This window comes from Mesocricetus auratus, unplaced genomic scaffold (assembly GCF_017639785.1).
Source record: "Mesocricetus auratus isolate SY011 unplaced genomic scaffold, BCM_Maur_2.0 Super-Scaffold_100028, whole genome shotgun sequence".
Taxonomy (NCBI): domain Eukaryota; kingdom Metazoa; phylum Chordata; class Mammalia; order Rodentia; family Cricetidae; genus Mesocricetus; species Mesocricetus auratus.
Window position 1 is genome coordinate 826,053 of NW_024429209.1, and position 16,079 is coordinate 842,131.

General features: G+C 44.0%; 1 protein-coding gene across 2 annotated transcripts in view; it reads left to right on the plus strand.

Annotated features, from left to right (window-relative positions):
• The first annotated feature begins 898 nt into the window (after positions 1-898).
• Cbfa2t2 (CBFA2/RUNX1 partner transcriptional co-repressor 2) overlaps positions 899-16,079 on the plus strand; it is a 103,196-nt gene continuing 88,015 nt past the window's right edge. For both annotated transcript variants that reach the window (XM_005084647.4, XM_013124092.3), the window contains exon 1: positions 899-1,066. In XM_005084647.4, the coding sequence (XP_005084704.1) occupies positions 1,033-1,066 (34 nt within the window). In that variant the 5' untranslated portion in view covers positions 899-1,032. The remainder of the gene's footprint in view (positions 1,067-16,079) is intronic.

A 16,079-nucleotide genomic window follows, 5' to 3' on the forward strand; every position in this document is an offset into this window, starting at 1 on the left:
ACATTAAGACCTTGTTTCAACAAACAAAACAAGCCAGGTAGTGGTGGTGCTTGCCTGCACCTTTAATCCTAGCAGTCCAGAGGCAGACGCAGCAGATCTCTTGAGTTGGAGGTCAGCCTGGTCTATAGAGTGAGTTCCAGGAGAGCAGGGCTACATAGAGAATAACATCAAACAAACAAACAAAAAACCAGGACCTGCATATACGCATACCCCTCTCCTCATGAACACACACAAAACCCCCACAATGCCCTTGGTCTAGTGCAGAAACCAATAATGACAGCTACTAGTTTGTTTGTTTTTTAAACATTTAGATTCCTATAGCCTAAAAAGAGGAAGGAATCTGCGAGATAGTTCAGCTGGCAAAGACGTTTGTCATCAAGCCTGATGCATGAAGTGAAGTTTGATCTGAAGAATCTATAGGGTGGAGAGCATGCCCCCAACTTGTCCTCTGGCATTCACACGCACTCCTAGGAATGTACGCGCCCAAACATACACGCACACATGTGCAATTCGTCAATGTAAAAATAAACAAGTAAATAAAAGGGGTAAGAACAATTTACTACCCAATACAACCATAAAGGCATTGAGGCCTGTACCTGAAGCAGCCCTCCCCCGAAACCCCGCCCCAGGACTCCGCCCCCGCTCCTAAGTCTCCGCCCAAGCCACATCCGGAAGTCTGGAACTGGGAGACAGGCGTTTACGTGACGGCTGGGCGTAGAGCGCGGAAGGCGGGTCTGAGATTCAGACCGCTCCAGGATAGGGCACAGTATGGCACGGAAGGGGCGGGCCAGGCCAGGGGGCGGTGCTTCGCGTGAGCGCCCTCGGGCCGGGCTTCCGCGTGCGTTGGTTGGCGAGCGGGAGCGCGCGGCGGGGGCGTGCCCGGGCCGTCCGGGGGCGGGGCGGCGCGCGGCCTAACGGCGGCGGCGGCGCTGGTGCGGGCGAGTTCGGCGGGTGCAGGTCCCGGCCTGCGCCTGCGGAAGACTCGTGTGGTGGATCGAAGCGGGCGGCGCTCGCGTCAGGCTGCGCTCCGCGATGGTGGGCGTCCCTGGAGCAGCCGCCTTCCAGCGTAAGTGGGGCGGGAAGGCGGGCGGCTGAGGGGTGTGTGTTGAGGGGCCTGCTGCTCTATAGGCGCGAGGCTCCGCAGAGGCCCCCGGCGGGAGGCCCGGGTGGGGAAACTGAGGCCCGGAGTGGGGCGCTGTATCCAAGGTCACGCGACTCCCGGGCCTTCGCGGGCTCCCGCGTCCACCCCGGCGCTTCTTGCGTCCCACCGGGACTCGGGGCTCCCTGTGCTAGCGGGACTGCAGAGCGGCCTTGGCTCTCAGGCCTGGCGGGCGCACTATGGACTGGCCGCGAGAGAAGTATTGTTTTGTTTCGCGGCATCGGGGATGAAAGTCCGGTCCTGGGAAACCCTAGGCACGCCGGATTTGGAGCGACGTGTGGTGGATGTTGGAAGACGCGGGGCTGGTGTTCCGGAGGGGCCTGGGGTCGGACTGCTTGGGTTCACGTCTCGGCTCCCCCGCGTACAGACTGTGACCTTGGCGCTCCCAGAGTCTCAGTTGCTCTGTCTGAAAAATGGGATGAGGAACGTTTTCTGAACTGGCCTGTAGTTGGGTTTAGTGATTCCAGTAGAACGCCGTGCACACAGTTGAAAATCCTAAGTGTGAAAGCTCTCTATTGTAAATGTGGCTTATTAATCTTGTGTGCACCTCGGAAAAGTCCGAAATTGGGATCTGGTTGTGTATTTTTTAAAAAGATGTCTTTGCCTAGTCCCACTGCGTGATCCAGTTGTGTTTTCATTCTTACCTCCGCCTTGCCATTTAGTTTATCTGATGTTCTTTCTAGAATTGTAAGATCTTTGCAGGAGGGATAGCATTTTAATATGAACAATAAAAACTTAATTGTCATTAAAATACGGTAATAGCCAACATTACTTGAGTACCAGGCATTTTACGTTCTATTCATTTAATATTTATTAAATCATCTCTTAGTACAAAGTATCACGCCAGGCCCAGAGGATATGGCAACAAAGTGGATTCTGGATTTGAGTTTGAGAGAGGAGACTCATGTAAACTGTTTCGTGAATTTCCCTGTTTTTGCAGAATGACAGTCTAAAAACAGGTATTTGAGTTTGAGAGAGGGGACTCATGTAAACTGTTCTGTGGATTTTCCTGATTATGCAAAATGACAGTCTCAAAACAGGTATTTGAGGCACTTAGAAGGTAGGTGGATCTCTGAGTTTGAGATCCTGATCTACAGTCAGTTCCTGGCCAGCCAGGGCTATATCTTGAGTCCCTGTCTCAAAACAAACAAAACAAAAAGTAAATAAAAACTAAGCCCAGGTATTTGAGAATGTCCATTTTGCAGAGAATAAAATGAGAGGTACTGAGAATGCCGTGCTCTACCCCCAGAGGGTTGTTTAGCGCCTCAAAGGGAGGATTTATGCAGCTTCTTTCTTGGGCCCTCATTCCACATTGGACTGAAGAAATGCAAGATAGATTTACCCATTACTCCTTTTGTAGTCCTGTGCTGTTGCTGCTCTTGATGGTTTTGTGGAGGCAGACCAGGTAACCCTGAGGTCTGACAAAGATTTCATTATATTAGGAAAATGGAAAAAACTTTGTATCTGGATTTAAATTCATTTACTTATAGCAGTATTGAGGATTGAACTTAGGGCCTTGTACTCTATGCTGTACACTGAAATGTATCCCCAGCCTTCTTCAGATTGGGCCTTACTAAGTTGCTCAGGCAGCTTGTAATTCTGGCTCAGCTTCCTAGTAGCTAAGAGTACAGGTATGTGTCACTAGGTCCAGCTGACCTAAGAAATTTCCATGTCTTACATTTTCAGTTAAAGATAGGTCCCAAGAAGTTGAGTATAGTGAAAGCCTATGTAATTGCAGCATTCAGGAGGTTGAGGCAGAAAGATGTGAGTTTGAGGTCAACCCAAGCTATGTAGTGAGATTGTCCCGAAAAACAACAAAACCAAGACTTTTTGGTTTGTTATGTAACTAGTTTTCTTTATGTTAGGCATTCTATAGTGTTGAGTGTTTAGTATGCTTGCTTATTGATTGTTAACTAATTTTGGTGTTGTGGATGTGTTTCTCTGAGTAGCTCTGGCTGTTCTGGAACTTAGTCTATAGACCAGGCTGGCCTAGAAACTCTGCCTCCCATGCCTGGCTTGGCCTCTTAACTCTTGGTTTTTCGAGACAGGGTTTCTCTGTGGCTTTGGAGGCTGTCCTGGAACTCGCTTGGTAGTCCAGGCTGGTCTCGAACTCACAGAGATCCACCTGCCTCTGCCTCCCGAGTGCTGGGACTAAAGGCGTGCGCCACCAATGCCCGGTGGCCTCTTACTCTTAATCCTGCCTCAGGTGCCTGAGGTACATTACAGGTGTGCACTGTCATACCCTAGTCTACTTTCCTTTAGTTCAGAATAATAAATTACACTGAAATTGGTTGGTTTGAGTACATTCTTTCATTAAGATAGAATCTTACTATATCCATAGCCTAGGCCCGTCCTACCTCCTGGCCCGATTTCCTCAGAGCTTGGGCGTTAACAGGCATGTATCCTTTTTCAGTGCTTACCTACAGCTTCTTGTTTTTCTTTAGTGCTGAAGGAACACAGGCCCTAGTGTATGCTGGACAAGTGCTCTAACTGTTAGTGTTTTTCACCGTAGTTCTGGGGAAAGAAGAATAGGGAAGAACTCAATCCTGTGTCTGCTTTCCTGAACTGGAGTCCCATTGAGATATATGGCTAAGTTTGCACACAATGCACGAATATCTGTTTTGCTTTACACTTTTTTTCTGGTAGTACTGACAAAAATCAACCACCACAACAACCAGGGCCTCCCAGTTCCTGGGCAAGTGTTTCACCAATTCACTTCATTCGAACCCTGAGTATTTTGTGTTATTGAAGTAGGATCTTCTTACTCGGTAGCAAAGGTTTGCCTCAATTCACTATGCAGATCCAGTTGCCCTCTAACTTGTAACACTTTGTGCTTCAGCCTTTTAAATGAAGGAATTCTAGATATGAGTCTGGCTGAATGTTTGTTTTAAATTTTAGTTTAGGCTAGGGCTGTAACTCAGTAGTGTACTCACCCACCATGGGCAAGGCTCTAGGTTTGATCGATTGCTCATAAATAAGTAACAATTATAGTCACACTGTAATTGATAAAATATTTTGTAATATGTAAAATTGCCATTTTAAGGAATAATGAGCTAAAATGTAAGTGGACATTGTTTCTCCGAACCTTGGTGTGATAGTCACTAGTCTTGGGATGGAGATCATCATCTTAGAGTGGGTCTTATCCCATGACTTGTTAAGTATGCTGCTCTTGAAAAAAACAAACACCTTATTTAGCAGAAGTAGAATGCAGTGGTATAGGATAAACTTTTTTTCCTGAGATAGTTTCTCTATGTAATAGCCTCGACTGTCTTGTGGAACTGGATTTGTAGACTATGCTGGCCTCGAACTCACTTGTCTCTGCCTCCTGGATGCTGGGATCAAAGGTGTGCGATACCACTTCCAGGCTAGGATGAACTTCTAAAAGCTTATGTTTTGTCTATCTGTCTTTCCTTTTTTTTTTTTTTTTTTTTTTTGAGTTAGTATTTGGAACTTGCAGCAGTCCTACTGTCTCTGCTCCCTACCTCCACCCATCCTAGCATTATAGGCATACATTACTAAGCCCAGTCTTGAACTGTGCTGTAAGAAGAACTCAGAGATCTGCCTGTCTTCTGCCTCTCAAGTGCCAGGACTAAAGGCATGCGCCACCATGCCCAGCCTCATTTGCAGGTTTATTCTGATGGTTAGTATGTGAGAGTGGCATGTGATGCTTTAGCAGTGCTTGGCGCATTGTTTAGCTACTGTTAGTTGCTGAGGCTACATAGGTGACTCAGGATCCCACACTTCATGGGGGTCCTGGCAAAGATAAATGGGGAATGATAGATAAAGTGTGTAAATATTTTTTTCAGATTTATTGTGAGAAGTGGAATATAACATGTTAATAGGATAACAGTGAGTTTCAGCTGGGGTTGTGCCTGGGAAGTCCCAAATGACAAGAAAGCCTGCCTGTTTTGGAATTCTTTACAGCCTCAAAGCTCTTTCTTCTCAGATGGTCCTTCTTTCTGTCCACTTACCTGAGAATACAAACTTGCAGACGAAGCTACATGAGGGTTATGAGAATGTCTTCATTTTGTAATTTTATTTTGTCTACCAAGGTAAAGTGTAAACTTCATAATGTGTTGAAGGTTATATAAATCAGTGACCCTTGAAAGAAGCCTAAATACACATGGAATGGTATATAAGTATGTATAGCAGTTACAGATATTTTTACTGTAGAGAGGTCCTGTGCATTCATTACTATAAAAAGATGTAAGAATTGTCCTCTTGAGAACTGTTTCTTTATGTGGCACATAGCTATTAGCATGATAAAAGAGAAATGAAAATGCACCAGAGAGACCTTACTGAGGATGAACCTCAGTACCTCCTATCCTCTCTCTAGGCCCACTACTCTTTCTAACCCTCTTCTCTGGTTGACTTAGTTACTTGTCTGTATCCATGAGCTTCCTTTCCCTCTGAGATGGCCAGATTATTTTCCTGTTCCTTTTTATTGGTATTCCTTCTAGTTGACTGGATTATCCTAAACTCCTCCTTTCAGCATAGCCCATGCTGATTTCAAACTCCTGATTCTCTTGTCTCCCACCTTGCAAGTCCTGATATTAAAAGCATGAGCCACCATGCCTGGACAGGATTGCCATAAATTACTCTAGGGATAAAGTGGAAAAGAAAAGGCAATATTGGTTTAATAGCACACACCTGTAATCTCAGGATTTGGGAGGTGGAGGCAGAAGGATTATTACAAAGTGCCAAGCCAGCATGGGCTTTGTTAAAAAACAAAAAAGGCATATGAGCTCTCTCTCTCCCTCCCCCTCCCTCCCCCTCCCCAGGCCAGATCTAGAGTTTGATCTAGAGTTTGAGGTCAGCCTGGACTACAGAGTGAGTGCCAGGACAGTCAGGACTATACAGAGAAACCCTGACTCAGAAAAAAAAATAGACAAAATAGTTGACTCTTGCAGGGCATGGTGTGTGCCTGTAACCCTGCTTTTTGGGAGGCTGAGGTGGGAGGATGGAGATTTTGAGGTCTCTCTGTGCTGCATAGCCAGACTCTGTCTTAAGATGGGGGAAGCCAAATGAAAAACTAAAAGGATTTGATTTGATTCTTCCTTCTGTTTTGTATTGCTCTAATTAAATGCAGAAATCAAAGTATAATTCAGAGTGTCCAATGTAAAATTCTTAATTTATAGCTCTTGAGTTGGCAGACTTTTAAATTAGCTGATGGCAACAAATATGTAATCTAACCTCTCCAGTAGCTCAAGTTAAATGTTACTATCAGGCATGCACATAGGCCTTGATACACACACAACTTTGACTTTTCTCTTTTAAAATTGTTTCATCATTCCTTTGTTAATTTTGGTCATCATGTAGAGGTCCTGCCTGCTTTTAATTTTTCAAAACCACATGAGAACAAACATTCACATAGCACAGATTTATTCATTTAAGCCTCATATCCCTAGAGCAACAATAAACACACCCACATTTTCCTGGAATTCACAACACTCCTGACCACTGCCACCCCCTGCCCCATAAAAGCTAATATGCCAGTGGTATTTTTCTGCACTATAAAAATGTGACAAGTTTTTCTTGACTTCAATACTTTTTGTTTCTTTCTGGAAAAGTAGTGTCAGCCTTGAGGATAGGTGACAGGCTGAAACATCTTTTTTCCCCTTATAGTTTTACTCTTACCCAGGTTGGCCTGGAACTCAGAGCAGGTGTGAAAGGTGTGAATGACCCTGTCTGTCTGTCTGTCTGTCTGTCTATCTATCTATCTATCTATCTATCTTTATTTTTGTTTTTCAAGGCAGGGTTTCTCTGTGTAGTGTGACTGACCTGGAACTTGCTCTGTAGACCAGGCTAGCCTCGAACTCACTGAGAACCTCCTGCCTCTCCCTCTCGAGTGCTGGAATTGTTTTAATTATTTGGTTTCTGTGTATGTGTCTTTGTACCACATATGTGCTTGGGGCCCAGGAGATGTAAACTCCCATGGGACTGGAATTACAGTTGAGTTGGGAACAACCATTTGGGTGCTGGAAACCAACCTGAGTCTTCTGTGAGGACAGCCCGTGCTCTTTAAACAGTTGAGCCATTTTTCTAGCCATTTGCTTTGTTTCCTTTTACAGTGCTGATAGGACTTGAGTTTGTTAAGTACTCTACCACTGAAGTATAGCCCTGGAGAATCTTATTTTTTGAGAACCTTTCTATGTATCCCAGGCTAGCCTGGAAGTAACTGTAATTCAGGTTGGCTTCTATGTTCAGTGATCTTCCCACTTCTGCCTCCAGGTGTCAGGGTTATAGCTATGTACAACCACCTCAGGCTTTATTTTAGTTTTTGCCTTTTTTTTTTTTTTTTTTTTTTTTTCTTTCCCCAAGACAGGGTTTCTCTGTGAAACAGTCCTGGCTGCCCTGGAACTCACTCTGTAGATCAGGCTGGCCTCTAACTCACAGAGATCTGCCTGCCTCTGCCTCTCAAGTGCTGGGATTAAAGGTGTATGCCACCATCGCCCAGCTTATTTTAGTTTTTGAGACAAGCTCTTACTTTATGATCTGGACTGATCTCCTATTTGTGGACTAAAGTGGTCCTTAGCTACCCAAACACTGGCATTGTAGGCATACACTATTGTGCATAGCTCTGATTGTATTTGTATTACTGTTTGTTTATTGAGACAGTCTATGTATCCCAGGTTACCCTTGAATTCACTGTGTAGCCCAGAACTGGAACTAAGGGTAGTTCTATTGCTTCAGCCTCCCTACTGTGGGATCAAAGGTATATGTTCTTGTTTCTATTCTGTTTTATTTTTTAAGTTAAACTTATTGAGCCTTGGTTGGGGATATAGTTCAGTGATAGAACAAATTCTGTATTTGATCTCTTGGATACACGTGATGCCCCAAAGTTTAGGTTTTTTTTGGGGGGGGGGTTTCAAGACAGAGATTCTGTAGCTTTGGAGACTGTCCTGGAACTAGCTCTTGTAGATCAGGCTGGTCTCCAACTCACAGAGATCTGCCTGCCTCTGCCTCCCAAGTGCTGGGACTAAAGGCATACACCACCACTGCCCAACCAAGTTTAGTTTTTTTTTAATACAGTTTTTGCTCTTTTGGAGTTAAGGCCTCTCTTTGTAGCCCTTGCTGTCCTGGAACTGACTCTGTAGACCAGGCTGTCCTCCAGCTTACAGAAATCTGCCTGTCTCTGTCTCCTGAGTGCTGGGATCAAATGTGTGCACCACCACGTCCAGCTATTTTTATTGTTTTGAAAGTAAGTGTGTGTGTGTGTGTGTGTGTGTGTGTGTCCGCCCAAAGAAGCTGGATGCATTGGATTCCCTGGTGCTAAGAATTAGTGACAGGCCGGGCGTTGGTGGCGCACGCCTTTAATTCCAGCACTTGGGAGGCAGAGACAGGCGGATCTTTGTGAGTTCGAGGCCAGCCTGGTCTACAAGAGCTAGTTCCAGGACAGCCTCCAAAGCCACAGAGAAACCCTGTCTCGAAAAACCAAAAAAAAAAAAAAAAAAAGAATTAGTGACAGTTGTGAGGTGCCTCAGTGCTAGGAACTGACTGAACTGGGCTCCTTGAGAAGGGCTCCAGGTACTTAAAACTTCAAGGCCATCTCTCCAGCACTCGTTTATTTTTTTACCTGATTAGAAAAAAATCATAAAAAGTGCACATATTAATTGGGTAACATGTTTTGATAGGGTTTTCACTTGAAGAGATCCCTCTGCTTCTGGGGGTGGGACCTGGGGCATTGCTGATTTGGGCTAAGAGAGGGAGGCAACTGCTTTGGACCAGAATAATATTAACAGTGGATGTAGAAATAGTTTCATTCACATATTTCTACCTTTTTTTTTTTTTTTTTTTTTTTGGTTTTTCAAGACAGGAATTCTGTGTATAATTGCCCTGACTGTCCTAGAGCTAGTGCTGTAGACCAGACTGGCCTTGAACTTACAGAGATCTGCCTGCCTTAAAGGTGTATGTACACCACCATCGCCCAGCTGAAATTGAGAATATTTTGAAGGTAGAGTTGGTAGATGTTGGTCCATAGGTTGATTGTGTGTGTGATGTGTGTGCGTAGGCTCCGGTGCCATGGTGTGCTTGCGGAGGTCAGAGAACAACTGGGAGGTGTCATTTTTGTCCTATCACATGAGTCCAGGGGATCTACAATAGCCTCAGGCTTGGCTGTAAATGCCTTTACAAGCTGAACCATCTTGCTTAGACTGCTCTTCTACTCTTTTATTTTAAGTAATGGAGGTGTCATCTGTTGAAAGCTTGTTTTTTTATTTTAAAATTGAATTTATTCAATTTTTGTTATATGTATTTAGCCTGTATGTATGTATGTATGTATGTATGTATGTATGTATGTATGTATGTATGTATATGCACATGTGCATGCCTGTTTTCCCTGGAGGTCAGAAGAAGAAATCAGCTCCTCTGGAGCTGAAGTTCCAGATGGTTGTGAACCAACCTGTGGGTTCTGGGAGTTGAGCCTGCTTTCTTTGTAAGAAACAAGTGTTCTTAACCACTGAGCAAGCTCTCCAGCCCCTTCCTTTTTGTTTTTGTTTTTGTTTTTGTTTTTTTGAGATAAGTTCTCTTTATACTCTTATTGGCCTGAGATTCACTGTGTAGACCAAACTGAACTTGAACTCAAGAAATTAGCCTGCTTCAGCCTCTTGACAGCTGAGTTAAAGGTATGAGTCATCATACTCAGCCCAACTTCTTTTATTTAAAGACAGGTTCTTATAACCCAGGCTGGCTTTGAACTCCCTGTTATCTGAATATGGTCTTGAACTCCTGAACCTCCTGCTTTAGTGCTGGCATTATAGGCATGTACCAAATGCTGCCACATCCAGTTTAGAGTTGCCAATATTTGACTGTGGACTTGGGATGGGGAAAGGAGATAAAGTCAAGACAATGCTAAGATTATTGGCTGAGGTTACTAGTTTAAAATTACTTTATAAAAATTATTTTTATTTCATTTGCATTGGTATGTTGCCTGCATGTATGTCTGTGTGAGAGTGTCAGATCTCGGAGTTACAGATAGGTGTAAACTGCCATGTGGGTGCTGGGACTTGAACCTGGGTCCTCTAGAAAAACAGTCGTCAGTTAACCTCGGAGCCATTTCTCTAGCCCCAAGGTTACTAGTTTAATACTTGGAGAATACTATAGTGGGCATGGGTAGGTGCCCCAGAATGTCAGATGGGATGGATATGGGGCTTTGAGGACTGTGTCACCCGACCCAGCTCAGCCTAAATTCAGTTAGTTAATTAAATTTTTTCTAGGGTTTGGGGACATGAATGAGTTGGTAGAATGCATGCCTCACATGCATTAAGCTTTGAGTTTGCTCTAGGGCACTTCATAAATCAAGTAGAAGTTCCTAGGAAATAAGAGACAAGATCAGAAGTTCAAGGCCAAAATTTTACTTCACTAAGTATCAAGATTGAGGCCAGCTTGTTATACATGAGAATCTTGTTTCAAAAAAGCAAAGACAAAAAAGTAGACAACAGCAGAATTGAGCTGAGGAAATAGTTCAGTAAAGAGTTTGTTGAGGTAAAGTTTATGCTGTGCAAGTATGGGACTTGAGTTTGGATCCCTAACCCCGATATAAACCCCAGGTGTGGTGGCTGGTGGGGAAACAGGTACGTGCTGGGGATCCATAGAACTAGCTACAGTTTAGTGAGAGACCGTGTCTCAGAAAATAAGGTAAAGAGTGATAAACAAACATAACTGACATTGACCTCTTGCCTCCGTGTGTATACATTTAGTTGAGTACGCCCGTATACATTATGTATTATGTGCACACACAAATCACAAATGTCTAGTAATGAAGTGAGCTGCAGAAAATTACCTCTTTTTTTTTTTTTTTTTTTTTTTGGTTTTTACGAGACAGGGTTTCTCTGTATTGGTTCGGAGGCTATCGGTCCAGCCCAGTCTCGAACTCACAGAGATCCGCCTGCCAAAAATTTCTTGTTGATCAGCTGAAATGAATCACTTTTTTTTTTGGTTTTTACGAGACAGGGTTTCTCTGTATTGTTTTGGAGGCTGTCGGTCCAGCCCGGCCTCGAACTCACAGAGATCCGCCTGCCTCTGCTTCCCGAGTGCTGGGATTAAGGGCGTGCGCCACCAACACCCGACTTGTTTTATTTTTAAGTGCATGTGTGTGTCTGTCTATTGGTATGTACAGGTGTGTGAGCTGCTGCACATGGGTGCTGGGAACTGAACTGATCTTCTGGAAGAGCAGTAATTGCTGTTAACTGCTGAGTCACTTCTCCAACCTCTAAATTTGCCAATATTGATCAATCTTTTAAAATCTTTTTTTTCTTTTAAGATTTATTTATTTACTATGTATACAGTGTTCTGTCTTCATATATCCCTGCAGGCCAGAAGAGGGCATTCGGTCTCATAGATGGTTGTGAGCCACCATGTGGTTGCTAGGAATTAAACTCAGAATCTTTGGAAGAGCAGTCAGTGCTCTTAACCTTTGAGCCATCTCTCCAGCCCTTAAAACCTGTGGGTTGATTCTTTCCTACCATGTGGTTCCAGGGGATTGAATTCAGGTCATCAAACTGGATGACAAGCACCTTTACTTGCTGAGTATCTTTCTGGTACTATGCCTGTCATTTTCTGTCGAGACAGGGTTTCTCTGTGTATCAGAGTTGTCCTGGAACTCACTGTGTAGACCAGACTGGCATCAAACTCACAGAGATAGGCCTGAATCTGCCTGCAGAGAACTGGGTTTAAAGGTGTGTCACCCAGCCTTATGCTTTAAACAATGATTTTGTTTTTTTTATTTCTATATTTATTTTTAATTTTTAAAAAAGATCTGGCAATATTGCCCTGACTGGCTCAAATGCTTGCTTGTATACCAGACTGGACACCAACACTTATAGGTAAATAAGTAAAGCTTATTGTTACACTTAAAGATAACAGTATTTGTGTTTGGAAGGTGGTAAAAGCTTATTTTAGTGATGATTTTGGTCTTTGTGCAGACAATAAAGTGAAAATACTGATTTGTGTTTGCTGTCTTTACAGCTAGGATTGTTCTGACTGCATAGAGTGGATGTATTGAACCAGGTGTTTTTACTCCAGCTGTACCATCTGTGGGAGCAGGTGGACAGATCCTCTGTCATCAGGAAAACACAGCTGGTGAGACTTAGAAGAGCTAATTGGTTGCTTTCCTAGCTCTTTCTAGTCACATACCTGAAAACAGTTTACCTCAGCAAATGTGTTGATTTTGGTTAGGACATTAACAGCAAAAGTAAACAAAAAAGTAAAAAGATGTGAGTATGTATATATTGAGACATTGTTGGCTGCCTTGGAACTAGTATTGTCCTGTCTCATCCTCCCAAATACTTGGATTGCAGGAGTATGTTACCACACGCTCTTCTGTGTTTTTGGATTGATACTGATAGCTTTTTTTTTTTTTTTTTTTTTTTGGTTTTTTGAGACAGGGTTTCTCTGTAGCTTTGGAGGCTGTCCTGGAACTCACTTTGTAGACCAGGCTGGCCTCGAACTCACAGAGATCCACCTGCCTCTGCCTCCCGAGTGCTGGGATTAAAGGCGTGCGCCACCAACGCCCGGCCAGTTTAAGGGTTTATTTATTTGTACTTAACTTTGTGTGATTATGTTCACGTGTGTGCTTATGCCTTTGGAGACCAGTAGATGTCCTTTCTCAGGTACTATTCACTTTGATTTTGAGAGTCTCCCTAACCTCACATAGGCTAGACTGGCTGGTGTAGACTGAGTTTCCTTTCCGTCTGGTCCCACAGCCGTTTAGCTCCAAATAAACACACAGATATTTATATTAATTATAAATTGTTTGGCTGCCGGGTGTTGGTGGGGCACACCTTTAATCCCAGCACTCGGGAGGCAGAGGCAGGCCTGGTCTACAGAGCGAGTAACAGGACAGCCTCCAAAACAATACAGAGAAACCCTGTCTTGAACCCCCCCAAAAAATTGTTTGGCTAATGGTTTAGGCTTCTTATTGGCTAGCTCTCTCTTAATTATTAACCCATAACTATTAATCTATGTATTTCTACATGGCCTTATGAGAATGCACAGCATCCTGTCTTCCCAGTAGCTACATGGAGTCTCCCTGACTGCTCCTTTCTGTCTCCTCTCCCCAGAATTCCCTTGGTCTGGTAGCCCCACCAATACTTCCTGCCTGGCTACTGACCAATCACTGTTTTATTCATCAACCAATAAGAGAAACATTTACAGAAGGCCATCCCCATCAAACTGGTATCAAATCCCAGGGGTCTGCTTGTTCCCACCTTCGCAGTGCACTCACCACAACAGCCTTTTATGTTGGTGTTAAATGCTTTACCAACTCTCCAGTGATGGGGGATGTCCTTCTGTATATATGTTTCTGTTATTGGTTGATGATAAAATTGGTTGTTTGGCCAATGAGACAGGAAGATAGGCAGGACTAGGGATGAGGAGAATTCTGGGAAAGGCAGGCAGAGTGAGCTCACCAAGGAGAGTGCCATGTAAGGACCAGGAAGAAAGGACACAACAGGTAGTCTCCGGTAAGATAAGACCAAGTGGAATACATAGACAATAGAAATGAGTTAATAATTAAGACAGAGCTAACCAATAAGAAGCTCTAATCATTGGCCAACAGTTTTATAATTAATAGAGTGTCCGTGTGCTTATTTGAGGCTGAGAAGGGTGGCAGGACCTGGTGGGAGAAGAAAATCTAGCAACACCTTATTTATCTTTTTAAAAGAGTTGTGTGGGTGGTGGTGGGTGTGGAACCCCCAAGGTTGGAAGAGAATATTAGGTATTCTGCTTTTATCACACTTGATCTTGGTCCCTTCAGATATGGTGTCGAACTGAACCCAGAGCAAGCCTAGTGACTGGAGGGTCCTAGTGATCCTCCTCTTTGTCCCCAACAGCCCAGCCATACCCTGTCTTTTGTTTTGTTTGTCTGTTTTGAGTAAGGTTCTCACTGTGTAGCCCTGACAATCCTAGGACATGATATGTAGATCAGGCCTCTGCTTCCTGAGTGCTGGTATTAAAGGCCTGCGCCACCAAGCCCTTTGGGGGACTACTTTTTTTTTTTTTTTTTTTTCCGAGACAGGGTTTCTCTGTAGCTTTGGAGGCTGTCCTGGAACTCCCTTGGTAGTCCAGGCTGGTCTCGAACTCACAGAGATCCGCCTGCCTCTGCCTCCCGAGTGCTGGGATTAAAGGCATGCGCCACCAACGCCCGGCTGGGGGGCTACTTTTAATTCTTTGTATTCTTAAAAATAGCCTAGCAAATGTATCATAGATGCTTAAAATAAATAGTCATGGTTGTGTCATTCCCTTGGTATCAGTGTAGTGGTGGTAAAGTGACAGCCATGCCATGCAGTAGTGGCACACACCTTTAATCCCAGCACTTGGGAGGCAGAAGCAAGTGGATCTCTGTGAGTATAAGGCCACCCTGGGCTACAAGGCTGTTACACAGAGAAACTCTGTCTTGGAAGACTGGAGAGAAAAAAGTGTTTCTTAGTTCTGGAGATCAAATGTAGGGCTTTATACATGGTAAAGATGATCTAAAACCAAGTTATATGTCCAATCCTTGGTTTGTTGAGACAGGACCTCACCGTGTAGATCTAGCTGTCCTGATATTAGCTATGTTGCTCAGCCTTTTGTGTGTGTGCGTGTGTGTGTGTGTGTGTGGGGTTGTTTGGAGATAGGGTTTCTCTGTGTAGTCTTGGCCGTCCTGGACCAGGCTGGCCTTGATCTTAGAGAGATCCACTTGCCTCTGCCTCACAAGTGCTGCAATTAAAGCTGAGCCACCACCTGGCAGGCTTTTTTTTTTTTTAAAGATTCATTTATTTTATGTTTGTGGGTGTTTTGCTTTCATGTCATTATGTTGCCTTCCCTGGTGCCTTTGGAGTTCAGAAGAGGGTGCCAAATCCCTTGGAACTTGGGTTACAGGTAGTTGTGAACCAAAATGTGGGTGCTAGAAATGGAACCTGGGTTCTCTGCAAGAGCAGAATGTTTTATAACTGCTGAAACATCTCACCAGTCCTTTCCCTTGCCTTTTTCCTCCCTCACCCCATCCTCCTTTCCTCCCTCTCTCTCTTTGGTATTTTGAGACAGGGTTTCTCTGTGTAGCTTTGGAGGTTGTCCTGGAACTAGCTCTGTAGACCAGGCTGGGTTGGAACTCTCAGAGATCCACCTGCCTCTGCCTCCCAAGCGCTGGTTTATGTTTTTAAAGCTTTTTAGATAGTGTTTCATTATGTTGCCTAAGCAGGCCTGGAGCTGCTAGACCCAAGCAGTCTTTTCTGCCTCATGCTCTAGAGTTCAGAATACAGGTTTGAGCTACTATGTCTGTTGATTTGTTTTTAAAGCTATTTATTATGTGTATGGGTGTTTTGCCCATATTTGTGTGTTTGTGCACCATATTTGTGCAGTGCCCATAAGGGTCACAAGAGGGCAGTATATTCCCTAGAACTGGAGATGTAGACAAGTGTGGGTGCTGGAGAATTGAATTCTGGTCCTGGAAGAACAGCCAGTGTTCGTTCTTAACTGCTGAGCCAGTTCTCCATGTTCTGTAATCTTTTGTTTCAGGGAGGATCTTGAATTCCCTAACCTGCCCGACCGAGTCTCCTGAATGTTGGGGTTGCAGGTGCCCAATATCACGTCTGGCTTTATTATTCTTTATTATATTTTCCTCCTCCTTCCTCTCTGTACTCTTCCCTCCCCCACTTCCCTAGATTTACAACAGTTCTTCTGTCTCAGTCTTCCAAGTGCTAGGATGACAGAGGTATACTACCAGAACTGATTTCATGCCTGTTTCTCCCCCATTGGAAATAAGCTGCTTACAGAATCACTGAGCTTATGTGTCTATCATGCCTATTCATAACCTGGTTGTTGGAAGCATCATAAAAATTTCTGTGGGCCTTTCAGGAAAGTAAAGTGTTGTTTTTTTCTTTTTTTGAGATAGGGTTTCTCTTTATAACCTTGATTGTCCTGGAACTTGCTTTGTAGATCAGGC